Source organism: Prunus persica, chromosome G5 (assembly GCF_000346465.2).
Source record: "Prunus persica cultivar Lovell chromosome G5, Prunus_persica_NCBIv2, whole genome shotgun sequence".
In the NCBI taxonomy this organism is placed as follows: domain Eukaryota; kingdom Viridiplantae; phylum Streptophyta; class Magnoliopsida; order Rosales; family Rosaceae; genus Prunus; species Prunus persica.
Window position 1 is genome coordinate 14824672 of NC_034013.1, and position 24144 is coordinate 14848815.

The 24144-nt window shown below is 36.9% G+C and overlaps 4 protein-coding genes across 5 annotated transcripts; 1 reads left to right on the forward strand and 3 right to left on the reverse strand.

The window, feature by feature from the left end:
* On the forward strand, positions 3653 to 5103 carry LOC18776156. Its single transcript, XM_020564938.1, has one exon. It carries the CDS (start codon positions 3973 to 3975, stop codon positions 4906 to 4908), a length of 936 nt encoding a protein of 311 aa, XP_020420527.1. The 5' UTR covers positions 3653 to 3972; the 3' UTR covers positions 4909 to 5103.
* On the reverse strand, positions 8829 to 13536 carry LOC18776640 (1-deoxy-D-xylulose 5-phosphate reductoisomerase, chloroplastic). The gene is made up of 12 exons (XM_007210030.2): positions 13038 to 13536; positions 12497 to 12681; positions 11942 to 12028; positions 11590 to 11715; positions 11444 to 11506; positions 11060 to 11209; positions 10797 to 10864; positions 10468 to 10579; positions 10225 to 10329; positions 9983 to 10104; positions 9505 to 9651; positions 8829 to 9357 (listed from the first exon to the last, which is right to left on the reverse strand). Exons 1-12 carry the CDS (start codon positions 13123 to 13125, stop codon positions 9189 to 9191), a joined length of 1422 nt encoding a protein of 473 aa, XP_007210092.2. The 5' UTR covers positions 13126 to 13536; the 3' UTR covers positions 8829 to 9188.
* LOC18776915 (peroxisomal membrane protein PEX14) lies at positions 14756 to 19498 on the reverse strand. 2 transcript variants are annotated; one of them, XM_020564113.1, is made up of 13 exons: positions 19366 to 19498; positions 19137 to 19215; positions 18532 to 18770; positions 18407 to 18446; positions 18133 to 18317; positions 17745 to 17934; positions 17505 to 17594; positions 17265 to 17335; positions 17107 to 17149; positions 16949 to 17016; positions 16221 to 16265; positions 16052 to 16120; positions 14807 to 15672 (listed from the first exon to the last, which is right to left on the reverse strand). In XM_020564113.1, the coding sequence occupies exons 2-13, from the start codon at positions 19192 to 19194 to the stop codon at positions 15193 to 15195; spliced, it is 1578 nt and encodes a 525-aa protein (XP_020419702.1). In that variant the 5' UTR covers positions 19195 to 19215; positions 19366 to 19498; the 3' UTR covers positions 14807 to 15192. The 2 variants fall into 2 exon arrangements, with proteins under 2 accessions (XP_007209904.1, XP_020419702.1); XM_007209842.2 differs by having other exon boundaries at positions 14756 to 15672; positions 19137 to 19498.
* On the reverse strand, positions 22182 to 23797 carry LOC18776731 (transcription factor WER). Its single transcript, XM_007209493.2, has 3 exons — positions 23429 to 23797; positions 23215 to 23344; positions 22182 to 22685 (listed from the first exon to the last, which is right to left on the reverse strand). The coding sequence occupies exons 1-3, from the start codon at positions 23544 to 23546 to the stop codon at positions 22238 to 22240; spliced, it is 696 nt and encodes a 231-aa protein (XP_007209555.1). The 5' UTR covers positions 23547 to 23797; the 3' UTR covers positions 22182 to 22237.

The following is a 24144-nucleotide window of genomic DNA, read 5'->3' on the forward strand; positions in this document are numbered from 1 at the left end:
CCTTTCTTTTACTAAAAGGATCCCAATCCAGTCTTGGTGCCTAAGACAATGGTAAATGAAGTTCCTCTTCTGCTAAGTTCTAAGGCCTTTAAAGTAAATAGTGGAAAGCAGAAAGTATTATTCCGCACCTAAGGCCTATTTATATGAGCCCAATATAGACTGAAGCTGGACCTCAGGCCTACTTATCAGCTCTGACGGTAAGATTAGATTGGGGCATATCAGATTTGCTAAAGGCCAAGTTTTTTTTATCATTGAAATGACATTGTTTGAAAGGGGATTGGCTTTGTATGTATAAAGATACTTGGTGTTCATGTTTGTTCGGGGTAGGCATCAATCCGGCTGAACCGGCTACATTGGCCAATTCAAACCGCATTTACCAGTTTCGTTTGGTTTCGAACAATTAAGAAACCAACTTCACCTTGGATGTCATTTCCAGCTCTAATTGGTTTACTTTCTAAGTTTTTGCCTCCACCCACCATGGCTTTGATCAGCAAGCATTATAAAGATCACAGCATGAAATGGTCAACTTGCAGTAGGGAGATTAATATGGTGGATAAAATGACATATTCTAACCACAAGTGAGGGGGATCCAGCAGAGATGCCTAAGGGGTTTTTCTGGGATTTCACTAGTTTTGGGACCTACTTAAAAAGTCAGAGTAATTTTTACCTAAGAAAGAGCATGTGCCTACTTTCATATCAATTATTGATCTTTTACCCAATTTATTACAAGGATTCCAAGCCATTCTTGGTGCCCAAGTCAATGGTAAATTGTTCCTCAAGTCATGGTTTTTACATGGCCTAAATTGTACTGTTGAACCACGATATTTATACTGGAAATTAAAAATATTGCAAAAAATAAAAAACATAATTCCGCTGCTGGACTCGAACCCGGTTTAAACTGATCCAATTTGTTTTCACGAGCCCAAATATTGAACGAAGTTGGGCCTATTTATATGAGCCCAATGTAACTAAACTTTTAAAAGCCCAATCTTGACTGAACGTGGGCCTCAGCCCAATATTATCAGATTTATTAAAGTTAAATATTTTTTTAATTGATAATCTATATATATAACGTAAAAGACAGAGAACGGTAAAACATTCAAAATACTAGAAAATGTCATTAACTAATGCAAATATTAAAAATTAAAATTATTAATTAAATGATGATAATATGATAAATTTATATTTTTCATATTAAAAACAAAATTAGATAATAAATCTTATTTTTATGGAACATAACTATCTATTTTATCTTTTCTTAATTTTAAAAATAAATTAAAAATTAAACCAATAAAACAAAAAAGAAAATGAATTGACATGCATGTGGCCATTTTTCGATCCAGAAGAATTAAGAAGCTGGAATTTGAATAAATATACTACTGGTGATGGGAATTAAATGTGACAGCCTTTGAGAGGATGTCTTCCTCACGAAAATTGAAAATTTCCATTTTTCTTATTTCTTTTCTTTTTAAACAAGATTTTATGCCACATTTTTCCATGGATGGTCGGTCCACGGTGTCTGGGATTACTGTAAAACGACAACGGGTTTAGGTGATAACTGTGGGCCGTGCTGTTCCATTGCCACACCACTCCAAGATAATCAATCAGTCACCCAAGTAAGCGTAAAAGCAAAGTTCTAGACGTTTTGATGCTAAAAAAACTGTTGTAATATAAGACAAATAGACACTATTATAAATAGATGCAATAGGCTTTTCATTGACTTATCCAAAACTCCACACGGAATTACAGTAAACGTCTTTTATGTATACGTGGATGGTTGTCGATTGTTGATGAATTACGTTAGCTGTTTTATATATAGATATACACGTATGATTTACTGTAAAATTAGAATGCAAGTCGTATTTGGAGGTTTATTATTAGAAATGAATGATGTTTTATGTGTAGATGTATACGTATGATTTATTGTAAAATTAGAACGCAAGTCGTGTTTGGAGGTTTATTATTAGAGGGGAATGATTTGATTGGAAATATTTAGTATATTTTATGTACATATGCTCCTTTGATGATTATGAGACTCGATCATTTGTTGTTATAATTCAATAAAACGCATGGTATACCAACAATATCAAAGCTTGCTCACGCAAGCTGTTCATAATTGCAGCTAAAAAGATGCCTTACTTGCTTTCAAAGGCTAATCTCATTAATGCAGTGTGTTATATATACTTGATATAATATTATTAATCTTAATACTATTTATTTCCCCAAACGTGCTTTTACATTACTTGCAAAATTGCATCTCATCACACAAAAAATAATTATATATAATTCAAACGCCAAAATAATGAGCGAGCAAGCAATGCATTGCATGATCCATGACATTGTTCATGCAGAATGTGCTATTCACGCCCAAACCATTGCTATTCATACCATGTGTGTTTCATAATCTGCATTAATAGAATAATTAATTGAAACAAATTTGTTGAGAGAGAGAAACCCAAAAATCATCTACCCATGTTAGGCCACATTATTTGTAGATTATATTTTGGTAGGTGGGTGTGTTGATCATATTTTTGTTTTAAAGTCAGGCAATTCATGTATCACGGGGACAAATTCCGAACAATCCAATTAACACCCCATTGATGGTGGTGTGTTGATCAATTCAAGAAGCGAGGAGCACCCTTTAGGCTTGGAGTGTTAGGCAATTGGTAGGTAACATGGAACAAAACCTCAAAAAGTACATCCATATGATTTAGCTCATCAAATCATTTCATTAACCCTTATGGTTATGATTATTATTAATAATTAATAATAAGGGTAGGTGGGTTTAATAGGCAAATGATAATACTTTTCTATGAAAAAAGAGGTTGTCCTGTTCTCACAAACAGGTTGGAAATAAATAAATAAAAGTTTGATATGTCACAAATCAAGGTTTTCATATCCACATCACAACTTGCATAGTTTCCTGCAAAACATCTGAGAATTTCCAAAATATATGTCTCTTAATCTACGAGTGTCAAGTTGGTGGGTCTAGTCCCCATCAATCAAAAGAACTTTGTGGTTTAGATAAATCAATAATTTAATTATTTAATAATTATTTTTATTTTATAATGAATGAGAACAAGGAGGGTCACCTTCAAGTATTCTTGCGCAGGCAGGCACACACCAAAATCTGAAATGAATTAATCTTTTTTTTTTTTTTTTTTAACGCACACAAAGATGAAGTTTTATTATACTTATGTGAAGATTAATGATAATAATAATAATTTAATGTAAGATTAACAGCCCGGCAACCTGCTGTTGTTTTGTTTTTGAGGTTCCAACGGCTTCTTAGTACACGTGTGAACTCATGGGCTTCACACGCGACATGACAGCCCACATACGAGTACTGGTCAGGTCACCCTCCTCCTCTCACTTGTCATCTAAATGCGTTTTTCTTGCGAAAAATAAAAATCCTTTTAATTTCCCTTACGTAATTGTTTAATTAATTTAAAATTGATAGGCAACTGCAAACAAACCTGAACAGTGAACAGGTGGCAGGCGGAGCGGAGGGGGCGATTGTGCCAAACAAACCTCTCATATTTAGCAACTTCACACACAGAGACAGAGGGGCGGGAGCTTATCCTAATTTTCACAAAAACGCGTATTCAATTTCCGGAGTATTGTAGAGGAGACTTTTAATATATGCGGCCAAAACCCAAAACAAAAAATAAAAAGACTTTTTGTTTTTTTTATTTTTAAATTTAGCGTCGGAAAAATTGAAGCCATTTTTCACAACCACTCACGGTCACAAAAAATCATTTATATAAACCCAAATCCAAGGTGAAGGGTCAAGCCCCACACTTTGGGTCATTCTCATTTCCACCCAACTCTCCTCTCTCTCTCTCTCTCTCTCTCTCTCTCTCTCTCTCTCTCCTCTCTTCTCTTTGCTCTGTTTGCTCTGTTTCTCTGAATTAAAATATCAGAAAGCTGCACAGAGAGAATTGAATTGAAGAAGCTACCAAATTGATAATAATGCAGGCTGCTTCAGGTCCATTAATCTCACTCTCTCCCAGCTTCAACACCTACTCTTCCTCCGACCGACTCGCTCAGATCGCCGCCCGAGTTGTCAGCGAGTTAACCTTTCAAGATCATCAACTCACCCACGATGAGCCCGACTGGGAGAGTTTGTACGCTACTCATCATCTTGAAGAAGAACAAGAACAAGTAACACAACAACAACAACAACAACACCGACAACCCCAAAACGACGGCGTACATGAAGAGGCGGAGCAGGAGGAAGAGGAGTTTGAGTTTGCTTTTGTCGGCAGAGACGCACACACGTCGCCCATCTCTGCTGACGAGATTTTCTCCAACGGTCAGATCAGGCCCGTCTACCCGCTCTTCGACCAAGGCTTATTAAAAGAGCACAACGACGTCGTGTCTCCTAAAAACGTTAACGGCGATGCGGACGCAGTTAATAAGAAGAACTCCGAGGCAGTTACGACGCCGAAGCAACGTCGTTTGCCGCTCAGAATGCTCATGATCGAAGAGGAGCGCGAAACGGCATCGTGCTCGTCCTCCGAGGCCGACGACCTCGAGAACCTGCCACCTGGCACCTACTGCGTGTGGACCCCTCCGAAGACCAAGAGCAGCTCCGCTGGCTCGTCGAAGCGCTGGAAGTTTCGGGACCTTCTTTATCGTAGCAGCAGCGACGGCAAGGAGACTTTCATGTTTCTGGCTCCGTCGTCGACCAAGAGAGCCGACAACAAGAACAACAACAAGGACGACGTCGTCTCCAAGAAAAGAGTCGGCGGCGGCGGCGTGTCGCAGAATGAGGAGCGTTTTGTCGTGAGGAGCAAAGCCGCGGAGGAAGGAGATAAACGACGGTCGTTTTTACCGTACAGGCAGGACTTTGTGGGGTTCTTCTCTAACGTGAATGGGCTTAGCAGGAATTTGCATCCATTTTGAGAGATTAGTGATTGAAAGTTTGGCCAAGTTTTGGTTTTTGTGAGTATTTTCTAATTTCTATTATTAATTTTTATTAGCCTCTTCTTTTTTTTTCTTTGAGAAAATTACAATTAATTAATAGAAATGGGTTTGTTCATTTTCATGTAATTACATGGAATATATTTTATATTGTGAGAGCATTGGGAACTTCGTTTATGTTGAGTAAATCCACGTGGAAATTAATCAACCATTTTTTCACTGGTTATAATTTGTTGAGTGGGTTTCACGCGGCATTGGCAAAAGATTCATTTGGTATCACAATCAGAGGGTTGTCCTTTTTCAGAAGCTTCCGAGAAAATAACAAAATTAGATTTCTTTTCAAACTTTTTATCAACCTCACTTTGATTTTGATTTGTGGAAAGTCAATTAAGGACACTCAAAAAAGAGAAATTAAATTAATATGAGTTGGTATTAGGAACTCAAAAAAGCCTACTTTATACATCTTGCTTAAGTTAATCAACATCAAGTAATACCTAATTAAGAGGGTGTCTTGCAAGTAAGCGGGAAGACGGAAATATGAAATTATTAATTTAGATTATCTCATTTTGACTTTATTTTATTATTCTACCCTACACCACTACATGCTTCAAATAATGAATAGAAAAGCTATCAAGATTTGGGTTATACCAGTTGGCTAAGACAGTATGTTTATTCTTTACACTCAAGTTCAATTTTCTTTCTTTTACGTTAGAGTAGTTTATAATATTGTATTGTCATAAAAAGAGACATAGAAAATCCATTTAATGCAATACAAATTTGGCATGCATGACATTAAATTTATAGCATATGTTTTCTTCTTCATTATATTCTCATAAGTCATAATGAATGAATTGGATGTGGCTGCTGGTGGCTCCATGAGTTAAGGTGATACAGCCAGCCAATATGGTGACTCTTTTGTTAAAGTATAGAAAACTGGGCCCCATAAAAACAATAACAGAGACGGGTCAAGTGGAAAAAGCAAAAGGTGAGAGATGAGATGACTATGAATTCCATGGGCAGCAATATTTTTGTGGGTGTGTGAGAGTGTGTGTCCCATTTGGGTACGATTTGGTCTTGGTCTTTCATCTGCACCCACCCTTTGCCATTTTCCTCAGAGTCAATCCAGCTGCAAAAGCTCCTTCCTTACTCTCTAAAACATAGGGAAATGTGAAAAGCAGATTCTTTCATTCTCTCTCTCTCTCTCTGTGGTTTGGTGAGAGAGAGAGGGAGGACAGACAAACTGAGGATGAATGGTTGTGTCAAACACATGGAAGTACCTGAGAGACTTGAACCAGATTTGCTAACTGGGCACCTTGAAAAAGAGCCAAAACTGCAAGGATTTTGACAGCACATAATGGACACTAGCACATATACATACAAAATACTTGAGTGAATGAGTTCACTTCCAACTTCCAAACTCCAAACAAACAGCACTTCATAGTTTCAACTTCCAACTACATGTTGGCAAACAAGTCTTGCACCCCTTCTCTCATCTTCCTTTAATATAACCATAAATTATAAAGAAAAAATGCATAAAAGGGTTTGGAAAAATTAACCCCGTGTCAGTGATTAACAAAACTTTCTAGGTCTAAGCTCTCTCTGCCAAAGAGAAAAGATAAGATTATTGGCTAATCATATTTCAGGTGAGCTTTATTTAGCTTCTTCTACACATCCCTATAAAGAAAAGAAAGGAAAAAGAAGATCAAATAATAATGAAAGAAGGGACTGAGAAGCTAGCAGAGAAGGTGGGCATCTGGTTCTCGTTCTGGCTATGACCCATATAGCCTGTGGCCTGTGGGGTACTTCTACTTTCACATCCTTTCTCTTTTACTTCTTTTAGAGCATACAATGCCAAAGGCTGTAAAAACAATCTCAGAGCTACCCCATATTTCTTGGGTGCCCAACCAAATCCACATAGGGACTTATCTCCCCTCCCTCCTCTTTGCCACTAGCCATAGCACACAAGTTTTATTAAATTAAATAATAAAAAATAATTTTTTTTTTCTCGAACAATTGTCGTTCATAAAATTTAAACTCACAATCACTCGTCCAATAAATAGTAGATAAAATGGACTTAAAAAATACAATAATTATGTGGTACCTGTTTATGTCTATTTGATAGGAGATATGTATGATAGTGGGTAGGATTCCTTAATGAATAGCTGGCCATGTTCATGTTCACCAAGAACCCACTTAAATATCTTCTCTATCTTGAAATGGCAGACCAGGTTCATTTCCATGCCCACATTATTATCCACATTGAATTATCCATCTCAATCAGCAAGCAAGCATACAGGCACTTACTATGAACAAAATTGACATGTAAATCTCATCAAAGACTTATATGCAATTGAATTAAAAGCTGATGGAAAAAGAGTCTACTTTCCTCATGTTTACAAACAGAGCTTTCACAGGAGAAAAAAAGAAAAAGAAAAAGTTGTGTAATATAAGAATTAGATGCTTTTCCAAAGATGAGGATTGCGCCTTGGAAGGCATTGCCATTACTGTTTGATAACAATCTTTCTCCTACAATATCATGTACTAGTGGGGGAAGCATTATCATAGTGATGTGTCAATGAAAAATAACATAAAAGTTTGTCTAGCCCATTGGAAAATGACCTTAACTTGTAGATCAAAGGTTTTAGGTTCAAATCTCTGTACCTTCTAGTTTAGAGACTATCGCTTATACTAAAAGTTATATTTTATTTTATTTTTTGGATTGAAAAAGGAAATACCAATATAATTTTAATCCTAATGTGAGTAGAGAAAACCGTATGTCTGCGTATTATATTGATATTATATACGTATGTATGCTCTAGAATTATGAAGAAAAAAAAATACAATCAATAATGTGAGGACATTACCATCCCATATTTACATTATGGAGTTGGCTTTGCATGAATATAGAAAAATAGAAAAAATTGTGTTTAGCTAGGCATCCACCGTCTTAATGGAATATGAGATATATATTGCCCACTTCACGAGCACTGTCCAAAAAAGTGAAATAATCACTTGCATCATAGCGACTAGAGTAACTAATAGGGTTGTTGGTTGGAGGTTTGATGGAGACAATGGGACAAAGTTCTTTTTCACTTTGGCAAAACGCCCGTGTTTTGTGGGGATTGTTTGATGGATTACACAATTTACACAAGTTTAGAAGTTATCATAATATTTTAGGGTCTGTAGTCTCTTTCTTGTAAAATGGAATTGGTTTTTTTTTTTTTTTTTTTTTTTTCGGTTGAAAGAAATGGAATGGTTTACGTGTAGAAATAAATAACTACTCTTAATCACGCAGATACATAATTGATGACGATTTTATGGCAATCATATGTACAAGAAAAACGAAGTGGAGGCGGCAACGGCTGCCGGCATTATTGGAAATTTCAACTTCAATTGAAAACGATAAATGAAGACTGGAGAGAGAGAGAGCATAGAACAAAGTTGTCAATCACACCACAGGGAACCTTCTCATTCTTCAGAGGTCGTCATTTTGTGGGCTCTCACGATGTGAACCAAGCTAGTCTGTATAGCGTTTGACGTAACGACGTTGCTAATAAAGCTTTTGAACTTTCTGGTTGGGCTGGTTAGCTTGAGTTTGTCAAATTTCCAACCCCAGCCCGACCTTGGACCTTTTGACGACTGACCTTGGAGCTTGGTTGGCTCACATTGTGGTTCCAATATAAAAAAAGAGAAACTTCCTTACCCGGCGGTGTCACTGCCCTGCCCCCACCCTCTCTATCGAGTAAAACTTCCCTATCTCCATTTCATTGTCATCCTCCTCCTCTCTCCTTCCTACCCAATGTCACTGACCCCCTCTCCCTATTGAATAAAACTTCACCATCCCCCTTTCATTTCTCTCCATCTCTCTCCTCTCGTACCCACTAAACAGATGTTAAATGGCATTTAAAGTAGATAAAAATGGCCTCTTTGTTGCAGTCTGTATACAATGCACCTTGGGGTGGCACTGGCAGTCAGTCTAACAAGGCCTGAGAACAGAGAATCAAACACTTATTACAATTTCACAACAAATCTGATTTTCCTTAGATATCCTGTTTCTCTCATTGAAAATTACCGTCCACAATAGGACTTTCATAGTTGACCATTGTTTTCATACATATACAACCCAATTTAGGGGGGGAACACATTTCAGTTCACTCCCCCGCCTCCCACCCCAAGCCAGGGACACCTTGGGAGATTCAACGTACTGGCCGACAGTCCATTCATAGCACCAGAATCTTGGCCGACAAGCACAGACTAACTGCTCATGCAAAAACAGGAATTGAACTTGAAGCGCTCGGCAAATTAGCTGCATAATCTCGTGCCCATAAATCATAATGTATAATTTCCTCGAGGGAAGGTGAGGCCACTAGTTCTGCCCGGTGCTTAGCACATGTTAGCTCAACAATCTTGAAAATATCAAGATAACTGATTCTGCAGAAGAGGCAAACTTTTATATTAGCGGAAGATTGTATGACAAGAAAATGCATACTAGAGAAGATTTGCAATCTAACTCCTCAGGCAGTTAAAGTTTGGAAGTTCAAATTTTCTATCAATGGAAGATGAATAAACAGCACATACTTTTCACTGATAAACATCTCCACAGCTTTTTCATTTGCTGCACTAAGAACTCCTGTCATGGTGCCACCGGCCCGTCCAGCAGCATAGGCAAGATCCATGGATGGGTATTTCACATTGTCGGGAGCTTTAAAGGTTAGTGAACCAAGCCTGCATCAATATTAATTTTTAGTCAATGTTATAGTTTCTCGAAGAAGGCAGTGTTATGATTGTAGTAGATCTCAGCAACATAATAGGCACCTAGTAAACTTAGCTAAACATTCAGCATTCACGATAGAAATATACAGAGACATTAAATCATTAGAAGTTCCAACAGTATTTGACGTAGTCATCCAGCTTTAGAGTCAGAAATGCGCTTATTCATATAACATGAACTTAGTTATCAGGAAAAGGAACATTTAAAAGACTCAAAAAATTAAAAAATTAAAAAACGACCCAAGCTGAACACCCATGAAGATGAAATAAGGAAAAGGTTCATTACTTGCACAGATCAAGACGAGGCCATGTTAGTTCAGAGCAATAGATTCTCTCTGGCCATGACATGGTGTAGAGAATTGGCAAGCGCATATCAGGCCACCCCAATTGCGCCAGAACAGATGAATCCTGAAAAGAACGTATTACGAATCCCAAAAAATATGAGTGCAGTGTTTTTACAAACTACAGAAACATTTAAAACACAAAAGTAGCAGGCCAAAACTACAGATAAATGTTGAGTAGTTGAACCTGTGTTTCAATCATTGAATGTATAATAGATTGCGGATGAATCACAATATCAATGTTGTCATATTCAGCTCCAAACAAGTAATGGGCTTCAATGACTTCTAGACCCTGTCAAAAGTGCAAAGAACTTAATGTCTAACTGCTAGAAACTCAAAATTCAAATAGCACATAGATTGGAATAGTGCATGGTGCTTCCAATATGAACGCTTTCAACATGAAAAAGATTAGAAATGATAAATAAAAAACCTTATTGAAAAGAGTAGCAGAATCAACAGTTATTTTCTTTCCCATATTCCAGTTAGGATGCTTCAGAGCATCAGCAACTTTAACTTCTTTCAATTTCTCAACAGGCCAATCCCTGTCATTACAAGAGTGAGCACTCGTCAAAATCCTCGTTCTGTATCCAAAAACAGAGAAATACAACAATCCCTAATTTGGCCATGTACAAAATAGATTGAGCCCAATCAGGTTTCATTGATAACAAAAACTATATCCTGAGAGTTAGCTCAATAAGATGTTACAATACAAGTAAATAATGCATAGAATAGAACTTGAACACATATATAATGATTTACCTGAAAGACCCACCAGACGCTGTCAATATGATACGCCGAAGTGCACCCTCTGGCAAGCCTTGGATACACTGAAGAAAGGAGAATTCATTAAGCTTCACTAAGATATAAGATTCACAAATATAACATAATACATTAAACTAAGGTGCAGCATGTAATTTAATAATGCTTTAGAACACCAACAAAACGCAACTAGTGTAACAGACATTTGAATCAGTACATAATTCTTGAATAACTTAACCTATAAGTATGAAGATGTTGCATACCTGAAAAATTGCAGAATGTTCTGAATCAGCAGGAAGAATTTTCACGTTATGCTTGCGAGCAAGAGGAAGAACAAAAGGACCTCCAGCAATCAGGGTCTCTTTATTGGCTAATGCTATGTCTTTCCCTGCTTCAATTGCAGCCACCGTAGGCTATGATTAAGAAGATAACAGGAGAAAATTCAGGCTGCTAATTTATGTTAATTTATAAGTCAAATACTGTTTTTTTCTTCTGAAAATATTTCGTTGAATTTCATTATAAATCATCACTCATTAAAAGGTATTAGCCAACTCTGCTGTCCATCAACCTTCCCTTGTCGTCCAGTTCCTATATTATTTATTTCAAAATTTATATGACATTTATAACTTCAATGACAAAGCAATTACCTTCAATCCTGCACAACCTACTATTCCAGTAACTACTGTGACTGCATCTGGGTGGCGGGCAACCTGAGAAGAGAAAAACATGAGCAATTTCTTCTAGATGAGGAAAATAAAATTCATCAACAGAGGGCAATTAGATGCTAGCCCACCTCAATAACTCCTTGCTCGCCAGGAATAATCTCAGGCTTTTCTTCTAAATCAGCCAAGGCCTCATTAAGCTCATTAACTAATGATTCATTTCTAACTGCAACAAGTTGGGGCTTGAATCTCTTCACCTGTCCAAAGCAAAAAAATGGATTCTCAACCCCAAGTTAAATATCTAAGAAATATCAATCACAAACCCCAGATCACCAGGGTTTGTAGCTATAATGGATGACTATCAGGTTGAGTTGGTGGAGTGAGCCAAGTCAGGTTTTTCTACTCAAAATCCAATGTTTATTTGTAAGTTGGAATAAATAATCCTTCTAAGCACTAGGAAATATTATCTGATGGATTGATTACCTGATCCACAAGAAGAGTTACATTTGAACCAGCTGCTAGAGCTACAATTCTGAATTTATCTGGGTTCTCTGCCACTATGTCCAGTGTCTGTAGAAACAACAGATTCTGACTATAAGCAACTGATACGATACCCAGAATTTGTTTCACTAAGAAAAAGAATAGCTTTTTCCCCACTGAAAAGAGTTTTAAAAAAAACTAGAGAGACAGAGAGAGAGAGAGCCAAGGCAGGGAAAATTCCAGGCCCTCTTCCATCTATCTACAAGGAAGACATAATAAAACCATCAAAACTAGATTTCTGAGTTTTGTAAGACCATTATCTCCATATTTACATAAAAATTAGTGTCTAACAAACGTTCTGATTCATGGGCTGTTATACAGTAAGATGCACTACCACATCAGTAGGTAGCAAATCATGTTATTTCTATATTTGAGCTTCAAACCTTCTATCAATTTCGTTTGCTCTTTTCCAAGAAGAACTTCATACAGGTTTTAAAATTATATTTATATCTTTAATCTCCCATAAACAATTTAAAAGAAAAATATATATTTCCACACCTGGGTTCCAATGGAACCAGTAGATCCAACAATCGAGATAGGCTTTGGGCCATCCCAAGTTCTGCGGCTTGTCTCCAGAACGGCACGTCCCGGCCAAGCTGGAGGAGGTGTCTGTGCTGCTGCTGAGCATTGAATTCTTCTCCCAACTACTGTTTTACAATCTTTCCTCCTCAAAGCAAACCCACCTACGTTTAAGAACAAAATTTTATTAAGATTACCAAGACTGCAAATTTACATAACCATAAAATTATATCAACAAGTCTATCATTAAAATTCAGAGCTGCATACAAGTAAAATTTAAGAGAAAAGCACATGTAGGCATTTCATGTTTATAATGAACTTTCAGTTATACAATAAAGCACATGGACCTCATCATTTTACAAACACAGAAACCATAGAATCATGGTGACCAATTTGAACCGTAATGTCAGCATGCTCTTTGGAAAGCTAAAAAAGGAAAAGTCTCCATTTTGTCAGTTTTCCTGCGTTGTCTCAGGAACCAAACAGAAAATTGAAAGCAAAAGAAGACAGTAACTGGAACCTGGAAGCTTGGGGAGGTGGGTGGACTTGGTGGAATCCAAGAAAGAGATGGCTTTGATTTCAGCCGGAGACAATAAATTGAGAGCCATCCCAACTCAGCTTTTTGATTCAAATCAACAAAAAGCAATAAACTTTGAGAGAGAAGAAGATAAATTTCAAACAAAAGACCAAAACCACGAGAACCCTTTGAGCCAATTTTTATGTGGTCGTGAAAATTGCAAAGCTTTATAGTAAAATAATGATGGGTTTCTGGTAATGGTTAATTGGGCTTCTTCTTTCCTTTTAAATTATTTTGTTTTTAACATTTTTGGCATAAATAATCAAACGTGGGAAGTGAGGTGCAGACGGAGAGAATGAGGACGAAACTGTAGGATAGGACGAGAAGCTGAAAACGGAATCAACTTCTTCTGGTGGACTGTAATTACTTTTTTCGTGGGAAAATTTGATGCTTTCGGGTCAGATTTACTTCTATCCAAAGCTCATACGACACCGTTTCAAAGCTCAGCATTTTATATGAAATAGGACAAGGACAGGGACTTGGGAGAGTATATGCTGTTTATACCATTTGATGATATTCCGTCATAATCCATCCAAAACATTTCCTTTCAAAAAGGAATTGATGCCTTGTATTTGTATGAATTGTTTGTACCTAAAAAAGAAAGCTTATAAAATGTTTCTGTTTTTGGGTATGCCATTATGGTAAGCTTGGAATTATATGGCATTGTTGTTGGGTGTTTCTGATTTCAGAATTATTATAAATACAAACAATTTTGGTATTTTTATTTTAGGAGTACCAATGATTGTACAAGTGCAAAGTATATGAATTAGCATATAAATATTTTCAAGCACTTGCCCTACTTCCATCTATTTCTGATTTTGTCATTCTATCCATACATGATGATCCTCTGTTTGCTCAAGGGAAGATATACCAAAACATTATTGGTTCTGGGGTCAGACAAATCATGTGCAAAACTTGGAAGATGTTAACAATTTATGCCGCCAGTTGAAAAAACAAAATTATAATTTTTGGATTGAGAAGGATGGAATATCGATTTGAAGTAGGAGGAAAATTTGCTTGTCGCAGGATATCATTATTTTACTATTTCTAATTAATTACGTTGAGCCATACATATAAAGAATTTCACATGACGAAACATGATTTAATGATTAAGTAAGGGTAACAAAACAACCCCGTGACATGCAATTTCTCATCTTTGAAGTAGGGCCAGTCCAAAGGGGTGCACAGATGCTGATTTGACCCCAAATTTTTTTTCTTTCATTTTCTGATTAGTTTGACTTAAGGTATCTAATGCATTAGATCCTTCGTCACCAGAAGTTAAACAGAAAGTGCTTCCTGAATCCTCCCAATTGAAGACCCACCCCTATATTTTTTATAATAATCATTTTATTTGTCCTAAAGACAAACATGGTTATAAATATTAATATTCAGCTTAAAGACAAAGATGATTATAAATATTCAGATTGGGGAGAAAAGGGAAGCTTCAATTGAGATAGAAGATCCAAATAGCAACTACCAATGCAAATTACATAAGACGATCAACTGATTAAGTGCTTGTCATTGTTGCAATGTGGATAGGGTTTATTTTATTTTATTTATATATAATATAGAGAGAGAAGGAATTCGATCAAATAGTCTCAGATGCAGAGATATTTACTATAACCACTTGAGCTATAATCTTCTTGTTTGTGCGGATATGGTTTGAATAAAGGTTACCAAATTTCATATAGTGCTATTTCATGCGCACACGATTGAAATTTGTACCAAACTAATTTGTTGTTTGAATGGCACAGAATGTTTAAACCACAACTATTTTTTATGAAAAGCTAGTCCCACCCAAAAAGCATGAAGAGAAAAATCAATAAACATATTTATCAGAAACAGTAACGCCACTAAAGCCTGAAATACTCTTTGAAAAGGGGCACATGTACGCTTCTCATGCAAGAGGGAGGAGGGTCGGCCAAAAGTGTCCAACACTAGAAAGTCCACTTCAACTTTTCACATTTGAACAACTTATTATTTTATATTTGAAGAAACATCTTGCTTTGATTTGATCTCTCCAATCCTTGTATAACAGGCGTGCATAAACGGGTAGCACCTTAGAACAAGCTTTTAAATGCAATTAACTCCTGATTTCTCACAAGCTGTATTCCTCTTGTATTTCAGGAGATCCCAACGGTGGGCTTCCGTTACTTAGCTCTAATGCACCTCCAGATTCAGATATTTTTGTTATCCTCTGCAACTCATCACTCACATCTGATGGAGGTGCAACAGGCAGATCATTACCCAGCTGTTCTTTCTGCACTGGTGGTTTTGGTCGTCGGATAGCTTCAGCTGCAGCTGCCATTGCAACCGGGGGTGGCTGGGGAGGAACCCATGTACGCTGAACTGGCTGAACTGGAAGCTCACTAGTTCGTGCACCAAAAGACCCTGCATTGACTTCATTTTCTATCTCAGTGATTCTAGCATTTTTCCGCTGCCACCAAGGCACTGTACCATCACCGTTTGACTGATAATCGAGCCCATTGTCCTGAATGCTGGAATTCAAGCCTTCACTGCTTACTTGAGACTGAAATACTTGGCTCGAGTTGTTTTGGGCCTGACCAACCTCCCAAGGCTACCCAAGAAAACAAAAAGTAACAATCATCTCCATTTGGTATCAAAGCAAGAAAATTGAATTTTTGAACTTGGTCAAAATTTTCATTGAAGCTCATGCATTTGAAAAAATATATTTCCATAATTTCATAAAGCATATGACTAATTCTTGTAAATTCGAAGATAATTTTTTTAAAAACAAGCCACTTTTCGTTTGTCCAAAATACAGATTGTGAAAGACATGCAGCAATCTATAATCTAATTCTTTGTTATATGATCCAACCATGTGTACTAATCTGGAGTGAATCAAAGAAGGAAAAGAGGGGGTGGGCCGCAGGGGTGGTGGTGGTGTTGGTGGTGTGTGTTTATATGAAAAGGTGAAAAGCTCTAAAAAGCAATACCTTAGCTCTCGGTGCCAAGCGAGGATTTGATAGTTGCTGATTAGGGTTGGGGGGTAAATCATCAATGTCCTGCGTATGCATCCAGAATGACAAAGGGTTAACATTTAAGTGATGAAAAAATAAAGAAGAAAAAAGCTGACTTCAATTGGAAAATCTACAAAGAGTTTACTTTGACATTAGGAGGTTTCTCCCCTCTTTGAACCATGGCCATGATCTGCAATATTATGATAAAAATTAAATAGGCAGGCATAAAATTAACAATGCACATGAGTGTTAAATTTCCGAAGCCTTAAACCTGACCACACATAACAACAATGAAAGAGTTAACTATTGCCTGGATAATCCGCAAACTCAAATTGCAGTTCAAATGAAAAGCAATTATAAGACACATATTATAATATTCCAGTTCCCCAACTGGTTAGATAAAATTAAAACTACATAAAAGATTATTTTCAATCTTGTCAGCTTATAATCTGTTAGACCTCCTGCATCTTTTATGATTCATCCATTCTAACCTTAGATATCTCTTAATAACAAATTGGTCCAACTGGAAGGTTAGAGTACATTATATAAGAACTCTTCAAGCTCTAAGTACAATGTAAAAAAAAATGGTAAATGAAAAGAATTTTACATACAACTAAAATGATAACATGCCCTGAGAAATCCCTATAAATTAGATCTTTGCATCCACTGACTGATTGCCACTGGATGACAGTCTATACACGAGAGTTGAGAGCTAACAGAGTATTTTATACCAAAATATTTAATTTGCACATAAAAAAAAAAAGACTACATTCCTTGAACCATTAGATTGGTTTAATATGATAAAAGAGAAGCTCTCAATGATAGACCCATGTACTAAACAGTACTTATGAAAAGACCATAAAAATGACTTACATCCATATAAGACTTTGGGTGAGGTGCAGCAGATGGTTCCACAGATGCAGGAGCTGAGGAAGATTGCACTGTACAGAAAATTGTAATAACACAAAGCAGAAATCAATAAACATTAGAAAGATTAGACAATAGAAAGTTGGCAATTGGAGAATAATAACCTGATCGCACGTCATACTCTGCCTTGCCATTCGCATATTGTTGCTGTAAAACAGATCAATAGTAAAAAAGCTATCTTTTGAATCAATGCAGATATGATATTATCTACACCTTTTAAATATCAATGGGAATTCCAAATTTATGCCTATCTTCAGCTGACCTTTGAATTTGTGGTATTGTAGTGATTATCCTCATGATCAACAAGAGAGGTTCTTGAGGCCTTTGTTTCTCCTGATCATTAGGCAGAAAGATAGAATATCAATAAAAATCATCATTGGAGTCCAGTTACAAACAAAAACCAGTCTTTTTCCTGATTGCAAACAAATGATGACGCAACTGTATTTTAGGCAGAACAATCAATCACAAGCATTAGCTTGATCACGTATAATATTTCCAGTACCTTCCAATTTCCGAATGGAATTATTCATTGACTTCATTTCTTGCACTTGAACATCTAACAAACTCATGAGTTCCACAAAGTATCTCCTCTCTGGCCCAAGTATAAACAATGGTTCGAAATCATGAAAACAGTAATACGTATCAGTATAAGTAAAAAAGAAGACAATAATAAGATCACTAAATAAAGGGAATGACGACAGAAATAGGTTAACACAGTAGCTACAAAGTACCATAGCCCCACCTTCGGTCTTAGAGTTCAGCATCTCCTGGCTTGCTTTTGCCACATCTGCTGCTGCAGCTGCAGCAGCTTTAGCAGCTGCCGCAGCTTCTTCTGCCAAACTTGGTTTCAGGTCGGTTTTCTTCTCAATGTTGTTTTCATCTTCCAATACAACCTTGCGTACCCAAGCCTTCAACTTAGGGATAATAGATTTCTAAAACAGGGAACATGTTATCAGAAGCCACCAAGCTAATAACTATTGAGTGATCAAAGTCTAAAGGGTACAATTACTCAGCCACCATGTGAAACTGGGAAAAGAAGCATATAAAAGCAAAATAACTCATAGGGCTAGCATCAGAACATGAGGATAACAATTAATATGTCTTGATTGTAGAAAAGTTGAGTATTTTACCTTAAGTAATATAGCTGTTCCAGCACCAGAAACTGCCAGTAATCCTACAGCAACAATGGCATGAGACCAGTGGAATCTATACCCATTTAAGGTACGCACAGAGGAAATGGCGTTAGTTGGAGCAGCAGCTGCAGGCTGAGTGGTACTTTGTGCCTGAACATTTGACGATGTCTTTACTTGTCCATCTGACATAAGAAAGCATATACAACTCACTTGTACAAACAATGCACAAACTTTAAGCCAAAATCCCACTTTAATACCAGTTTTTTGTTACCTTGATTTGCAGTAGTTGCCTGCGCACTTGAAGATGGGTCCTGCAATGTGCAAACAAACAATGTGAAACATGAAAAAGATTGATGATTGACGATTTGCTTGAATAGCAATCAACAATTCACTTACAGGCACACGCCGAAATGCTTCATCAATCTCTTCCTTTGTGAGGCCCTTCTTCTCAAGAAAAGACCGTCTGTACATGACTGGAGATCCCTTAACTTTCGGGTGTGAAAGGAATTTCACCGCATTTTGTACTTGTTCCTCTCTCATTGGTTCAGAGTTCACAAAGACAGATGGTGTAGAAGTTAGTTTAGGGGGCTCAGCCCCAGCATCTTGCTGACCCTCAATTGTAGGTTGAGCACGCCCTGTTGCACAAGTTAAAAATCGGATTACCATCTTAAACATACAGCTTAGATATACATAGCTAAGATTCATAGCTTTCTTCTATTCTTACATAAGCTAGACTGCAGCTAATTTACAAGAACTATGTTTTTATCATAACCCATTAATTTATTTAACTCGTTAAACAATAATCATACAAACAAATCTTCTGGTTTTATTTAATTAATTGCACCAGGAACTAAGCAACTCCAAGCAAATCACTAGGTAACCAAATAGTAGTTATGTATTGAACATAAATTCCTGAACTTCCTCCTCAACTATAGGAGCAGTACTGTATAAATAAACAACAATTAAAAGAAGAAAATTTGAGAAAAAGAGAGAAATTGAACCTGGGTTTTGTGGCTTTTCGTCCGCAGGACTGGGAGCTGCGGATTGAGTGGTGGCCATACTGACCTCTTCCTCCTCTAGCTGAATCACTCAGCAAAGAGAAAATTGGAAGAGACAATTAAATAAAAAGAGAGAATCAGAGAGGGAAGGGAAAAACAAACAAGAAAAAAAACTGAATGAAAGCTTTCATTAAGCTTTTCTGATTGTAATATTGATGATGAAAGTACTTACAGGAGATGATGAAAATAATGAGGTCAGCCTAAAGCTAAGAAGGTGGGCTTTTGCTCATCCCAAAGCAGCGTCGCTATTATTAGTGTTACGAAGAGAAAGTCTGGAACTTGAATGACGCCAAAGAATGCTGCTGCAGATAATGTGTTGCTATCGGCTGCGGTGCTTCAGGGACATGGGCCAATTCCATTAGTTCATTTTGGAACCCATTGGAGTAATGGGCCTAAAACTATTGGCCCAGCAATGTAACTCTGGTCATCTGTAGAGTCCAAGCATCAAAGGCTTTGAGCCCTGGTCTTAGTTATATTCATCGTGTTGTTGCGTCTTGGAACAATTGTTACTCGTATTCACCGATTCGAATAATGTTAAAGCGATCACTTTTTTTTTGTCACTGACAATATGAAATCGTGGTTAATGCGTTGATCAACAGTTAGCTGTGATAATCGATATAATAAGCACATATTAAACGATGCATTATAAAGCCAGAAAATGTAGTCCGTTTAATATCTTATGTTGTTTGGCCGGAAAAGGGTTCCCAATCCCAAGTCTCCCAACTTTCCAGAAAAAGAAGATGAATGACTTGTGCAGGTCGTTTTCTGAAAATGGTTCCTTGTTCCGATAATTGGTTTTTGAGGTGAAGGAAGGCCTTCATAATGCTCAATTATTTTTGTAAAAAGGAAGAGAGTACATACATTTATTTATTTATTTTCTCAAAAATGGAAAAAAGAGAAAATACTTGTTGCATCATGGGGCATATATCTTTAAGATTGACATGGACATCTTGTTGCAGCATGAACACATTTCTTATTGTAAGACCACTGAACATCCGACCAGAAACCAATATTTCCTTTTCAAAACTAACACCACGAACTGTATATCTATTAAGAACCAACCAAACAAGATAACACAAGTTTACACCCATCAGAAATTTTAGACAGCCAATTGTGAGAGATAATATGCATCAAAGTTGCACCGTCTTGGAATAAATAAAATGCTTTCATTCGCAACTCCCGTCTCTAAAGATTGTGCAGTACTCAAACACGGGCACATGATATAAGACCACGATGAATGCTTTTAGCTAGCAAAGTCTTTCATTCATGATGCGTCTGTGTTGGTTGTGACTTGTTGGCTACGTAGGGGTTCAGTTAATTGGTCGTACATAGATTCGAATACAAAGCCTATCCTACAACACTCTTCTACGTATATCTTTTGCAGCTTTCAGGCTTTCAGGCAGGTGCCTCCCTGCATTCGTTAATCATTTCTAGCATGGACCACTTGATCACGATATAGAGTTGCGAAGGGTCACTAGTGCTTTCCATCTTTTGTGTATCTGCTTTTTTCAACAGATTATTTTTTTCTTCTTCTGTAGTTCATGTCCTGTACTGAGTCTGCGTTGAGCCCACAGACCTTTGGTTAATTAAGAGATGCACAAGTCATATGCTAGATGTCTAATTAATCGAGAAGAGTCGAGAATATTGCTGAAGAGGGACAAATTAAAGTTTGCAAACAAACATTTTTTAAGAGTGAAATGTATACACAAGCACAACACGTCTCAACGACGTAGCTTTCTTTATGCCAATGATTTTGTTGTTGAAAGGGAAGTGACTTTCAAGTAGACAAAGAAAAGCACTTTTGCATAATTCAAAAGGAGCAATTATTTATATGTGTGGGGAAGCAATTCAAAATCATCCAAAAGCTATTTTCTAAGAAGAGAGGGAGGTTTCCCTATTGCACAATTGGGACCGAAAAAAGACAAAATAAAACATGACAAGGTCAAAAACTTAAAGGCAAGCCCATTTGCCCCTATCACCTTTTTGCTTTTTTGGGTAATAAGAGCCAAGGCCTGGTGCCTTTATTTTATGCCTGTATGCTGTATCTATAAAACATGTCATGCTCTTCCTTTTTATTTTTTTGGGACAAAACATGTCATTCTTTGATGGGCTTTCTCTCTCTAGCTCAAAAGATCTCTGCTGTCCTCAATTCTTCATTGGTCATTGTTACCTGGTTATTACAGAGCAAAAAGTCCCAATAGGCCATCACAGATTTCCTATCTTTTACTTGCCCTTTTCTGCTTCCCACCTTGATTGGGTTGATTGTAAAATCTCAGAGAAAAAAGACAGCTAGCATGTGTTGAAGTTCAATAATTATTGGCACATGCACAAGGACAAGGGGGCCTAAAGAAGCAGACGAGATTTGCATCTTAGCTCTCCCAAGATCACTAGCAAATTTGAAATCTTTTAAATGTAACTGGTTGGATACAATCATATTTCCCTCTAATCGCATAACTAATATACCAATGTGATGAAAGAGATAGATACATACTTGTAAAAACGAAAAGGAAAATGAATATAGACATGTTGCCTTGATTTGAGTCCAGAAGGAAGCTAATGTAATATGCATTATATCCAGAACCAGAAGCAGGAAGGACCACCACCAAAAGTGTGAGCACTAAGTGTGGCAAGGCAAGATACTATACAAAACAGAGGGACACCACTGGACCCTGCCTCAGTGACTAGCATTTATATTTGTCTACTTGTCCTGATGTGAGCTAAAGTGTGTGCACCTTGAAGATCTTAATTAGATTTTGATTAGATCTTGGTGATGGATTCAATTGATTTAACCCCTTACTTTAAATCAACCCAACTGCCTCCATCATCTGGATTATTTATGCTTGATTAGGTTTATATCAATTGGTAAGTATATATCAGATGAGAAGTATTTAACAAAAAATATTATATTAGATTATTAATCAGTGATGATAGAGAGAGAGAGAGAGAGAGAGAGAGAGAGAGAGAGAGAGAGAGAGAGAGAGAGAGAGAGAGAGAGAGAGAACATATACAAAATGTTAAAAGTCTACAAGCCATCAGAAACAAATTCAAAATTGAAGAGGGTAATGGTGATCATCTAGACTAGGGTCCAATACATAATAAGGGCTATATAGATTAAGGTCATCATTGTAAAACCAAAAGGAGCTGTCATAATTATTGTTGTTCATCATCGCCTCCCACATGCCACTAAAACCAACCCCACTTTTAGAGCCAATGTTGTCTTTGATCATCATCAATTTATCATCAAACCCAGCAGCAGATGCAGCTTCATGATCACCAATATTGGAATTGGAATTGGGTTGTGGCTGCTGCTCAGAGTTTGACTCTGAGGCCGTACAGAAGCTCCCTTTCATTTGTTTTGAGCCTAAACAAGTCTTGGCTTTCGCCTTTCCCTTCTTCGAATTCACACCGAGCTTCTTGCTCAAATGAGTGTTCCAATGGTTCTTGACTTGGTTGTCAGTTCTCCCAGGAACACGTCCAGCTATCAAAGACCACCTAATTAAGAAAAAACATGTAACAAAATTGAGATCAATAATATATCAGCTAAGACTGCTACAGCAGAGCTTTTTTCTTTTTATTTTTCTTTGGTAGGTTAAATATTGCATGGTAAATAATTAATATGTAAATGCACACATCAATGTCAGCAGTAAAAACTAGAGGGGTACAGTAGGAATTAATGCAATTATAGTTGTCTAGTATTAATAACTTTGTACATGTACTAGCTACTATAGCATAGCAATAATGCATGAAATTTAATTACAGTGGTCACTGCCTGCCCAGTATTTGTTGTTGGGGCTTGAAGGCAATGAAACGCCAAGAAAGAAAGAATATTTAACAGGGATGGTTATACCAGAGTTCATCAGGCATGGTAAAATTTGGCAGGAAAGAAGACAGAAGAAGCAAGTTAATCATGCAGAAAATAAAAGAAATTGCAGCTTGTTCACATTGAATTAATAAAAGACCATCAATATCTTTTGAGAATCTTATATGGAGATATTGATTTTGAAGAAGGAGATGGAGGAACCTGTTTCCAAGGAGGTTATGGAGTCGAATGATAAGGTCATCTTCTTCCTCAGAGAAGTCACCTCTCTTCACACTTGGGCTCAGATAATTCATCCACCTTAACCTGCAGCTTTTGCCACACCTCCTTAATCCTACACCACATCAATAATTCACAACTTAGTTGCAGAAAAAGAAATAGAAGAAGAAAGCATGCATTCTGCTGAATTGCCAAGTACCTGTGACTTTATTAACACGATTCCACTTCCCTTTTCCATGCATCCTTATATAATCCATTAGAATTCTGTCCTCCTCCACTGTCCAAAGACCTTTCTTATACTCATTCCCACCTTCCATTCTTGTTCTTGTTAGTAAAGCACAACCAAGCAAGCAAGCAAGACTCTTGAGAGAGAGAGAGATAGAGAGAGAGAGAGACAGAGAGAGGAAAAGAGGAAAAGCTACTTGGGGCTTCAATTGGAAGTCTACTCAATGTGGGGTTTTTTTGTGGATGAAATACTCATACTAATACATGGTGGTTTATATATATATATATATATATATATAATATATAGGTGTGAAACTATATATAGATAAAAAGCTAGTGTTGGGACTTGGGAGGGAGTGATATATAATGAGTGTGTGGGTGGCTATCTAATTTCAATATCTGCAGGCATCGGCAATGCTTTTGCTTGGCACTATCTACTGCTGTCATATAATGTCGTAATATATATAATACAACTTTAATTGCACACAAAAATAATGTTATATAATAGAAACAGACATTAATTTCGATATAGTACTATATATATATATATATATATATATATGGACAGGAAAAAAGCTAGCTAATTGTAGCAGACGACCATTGTTTGTCTGTTACCCTAACGCTTACATATCATTATGGAATGGATCCCATCATTGTCAGCTCCAGCCTCTCTCTCTCTCTCTCTCTCTC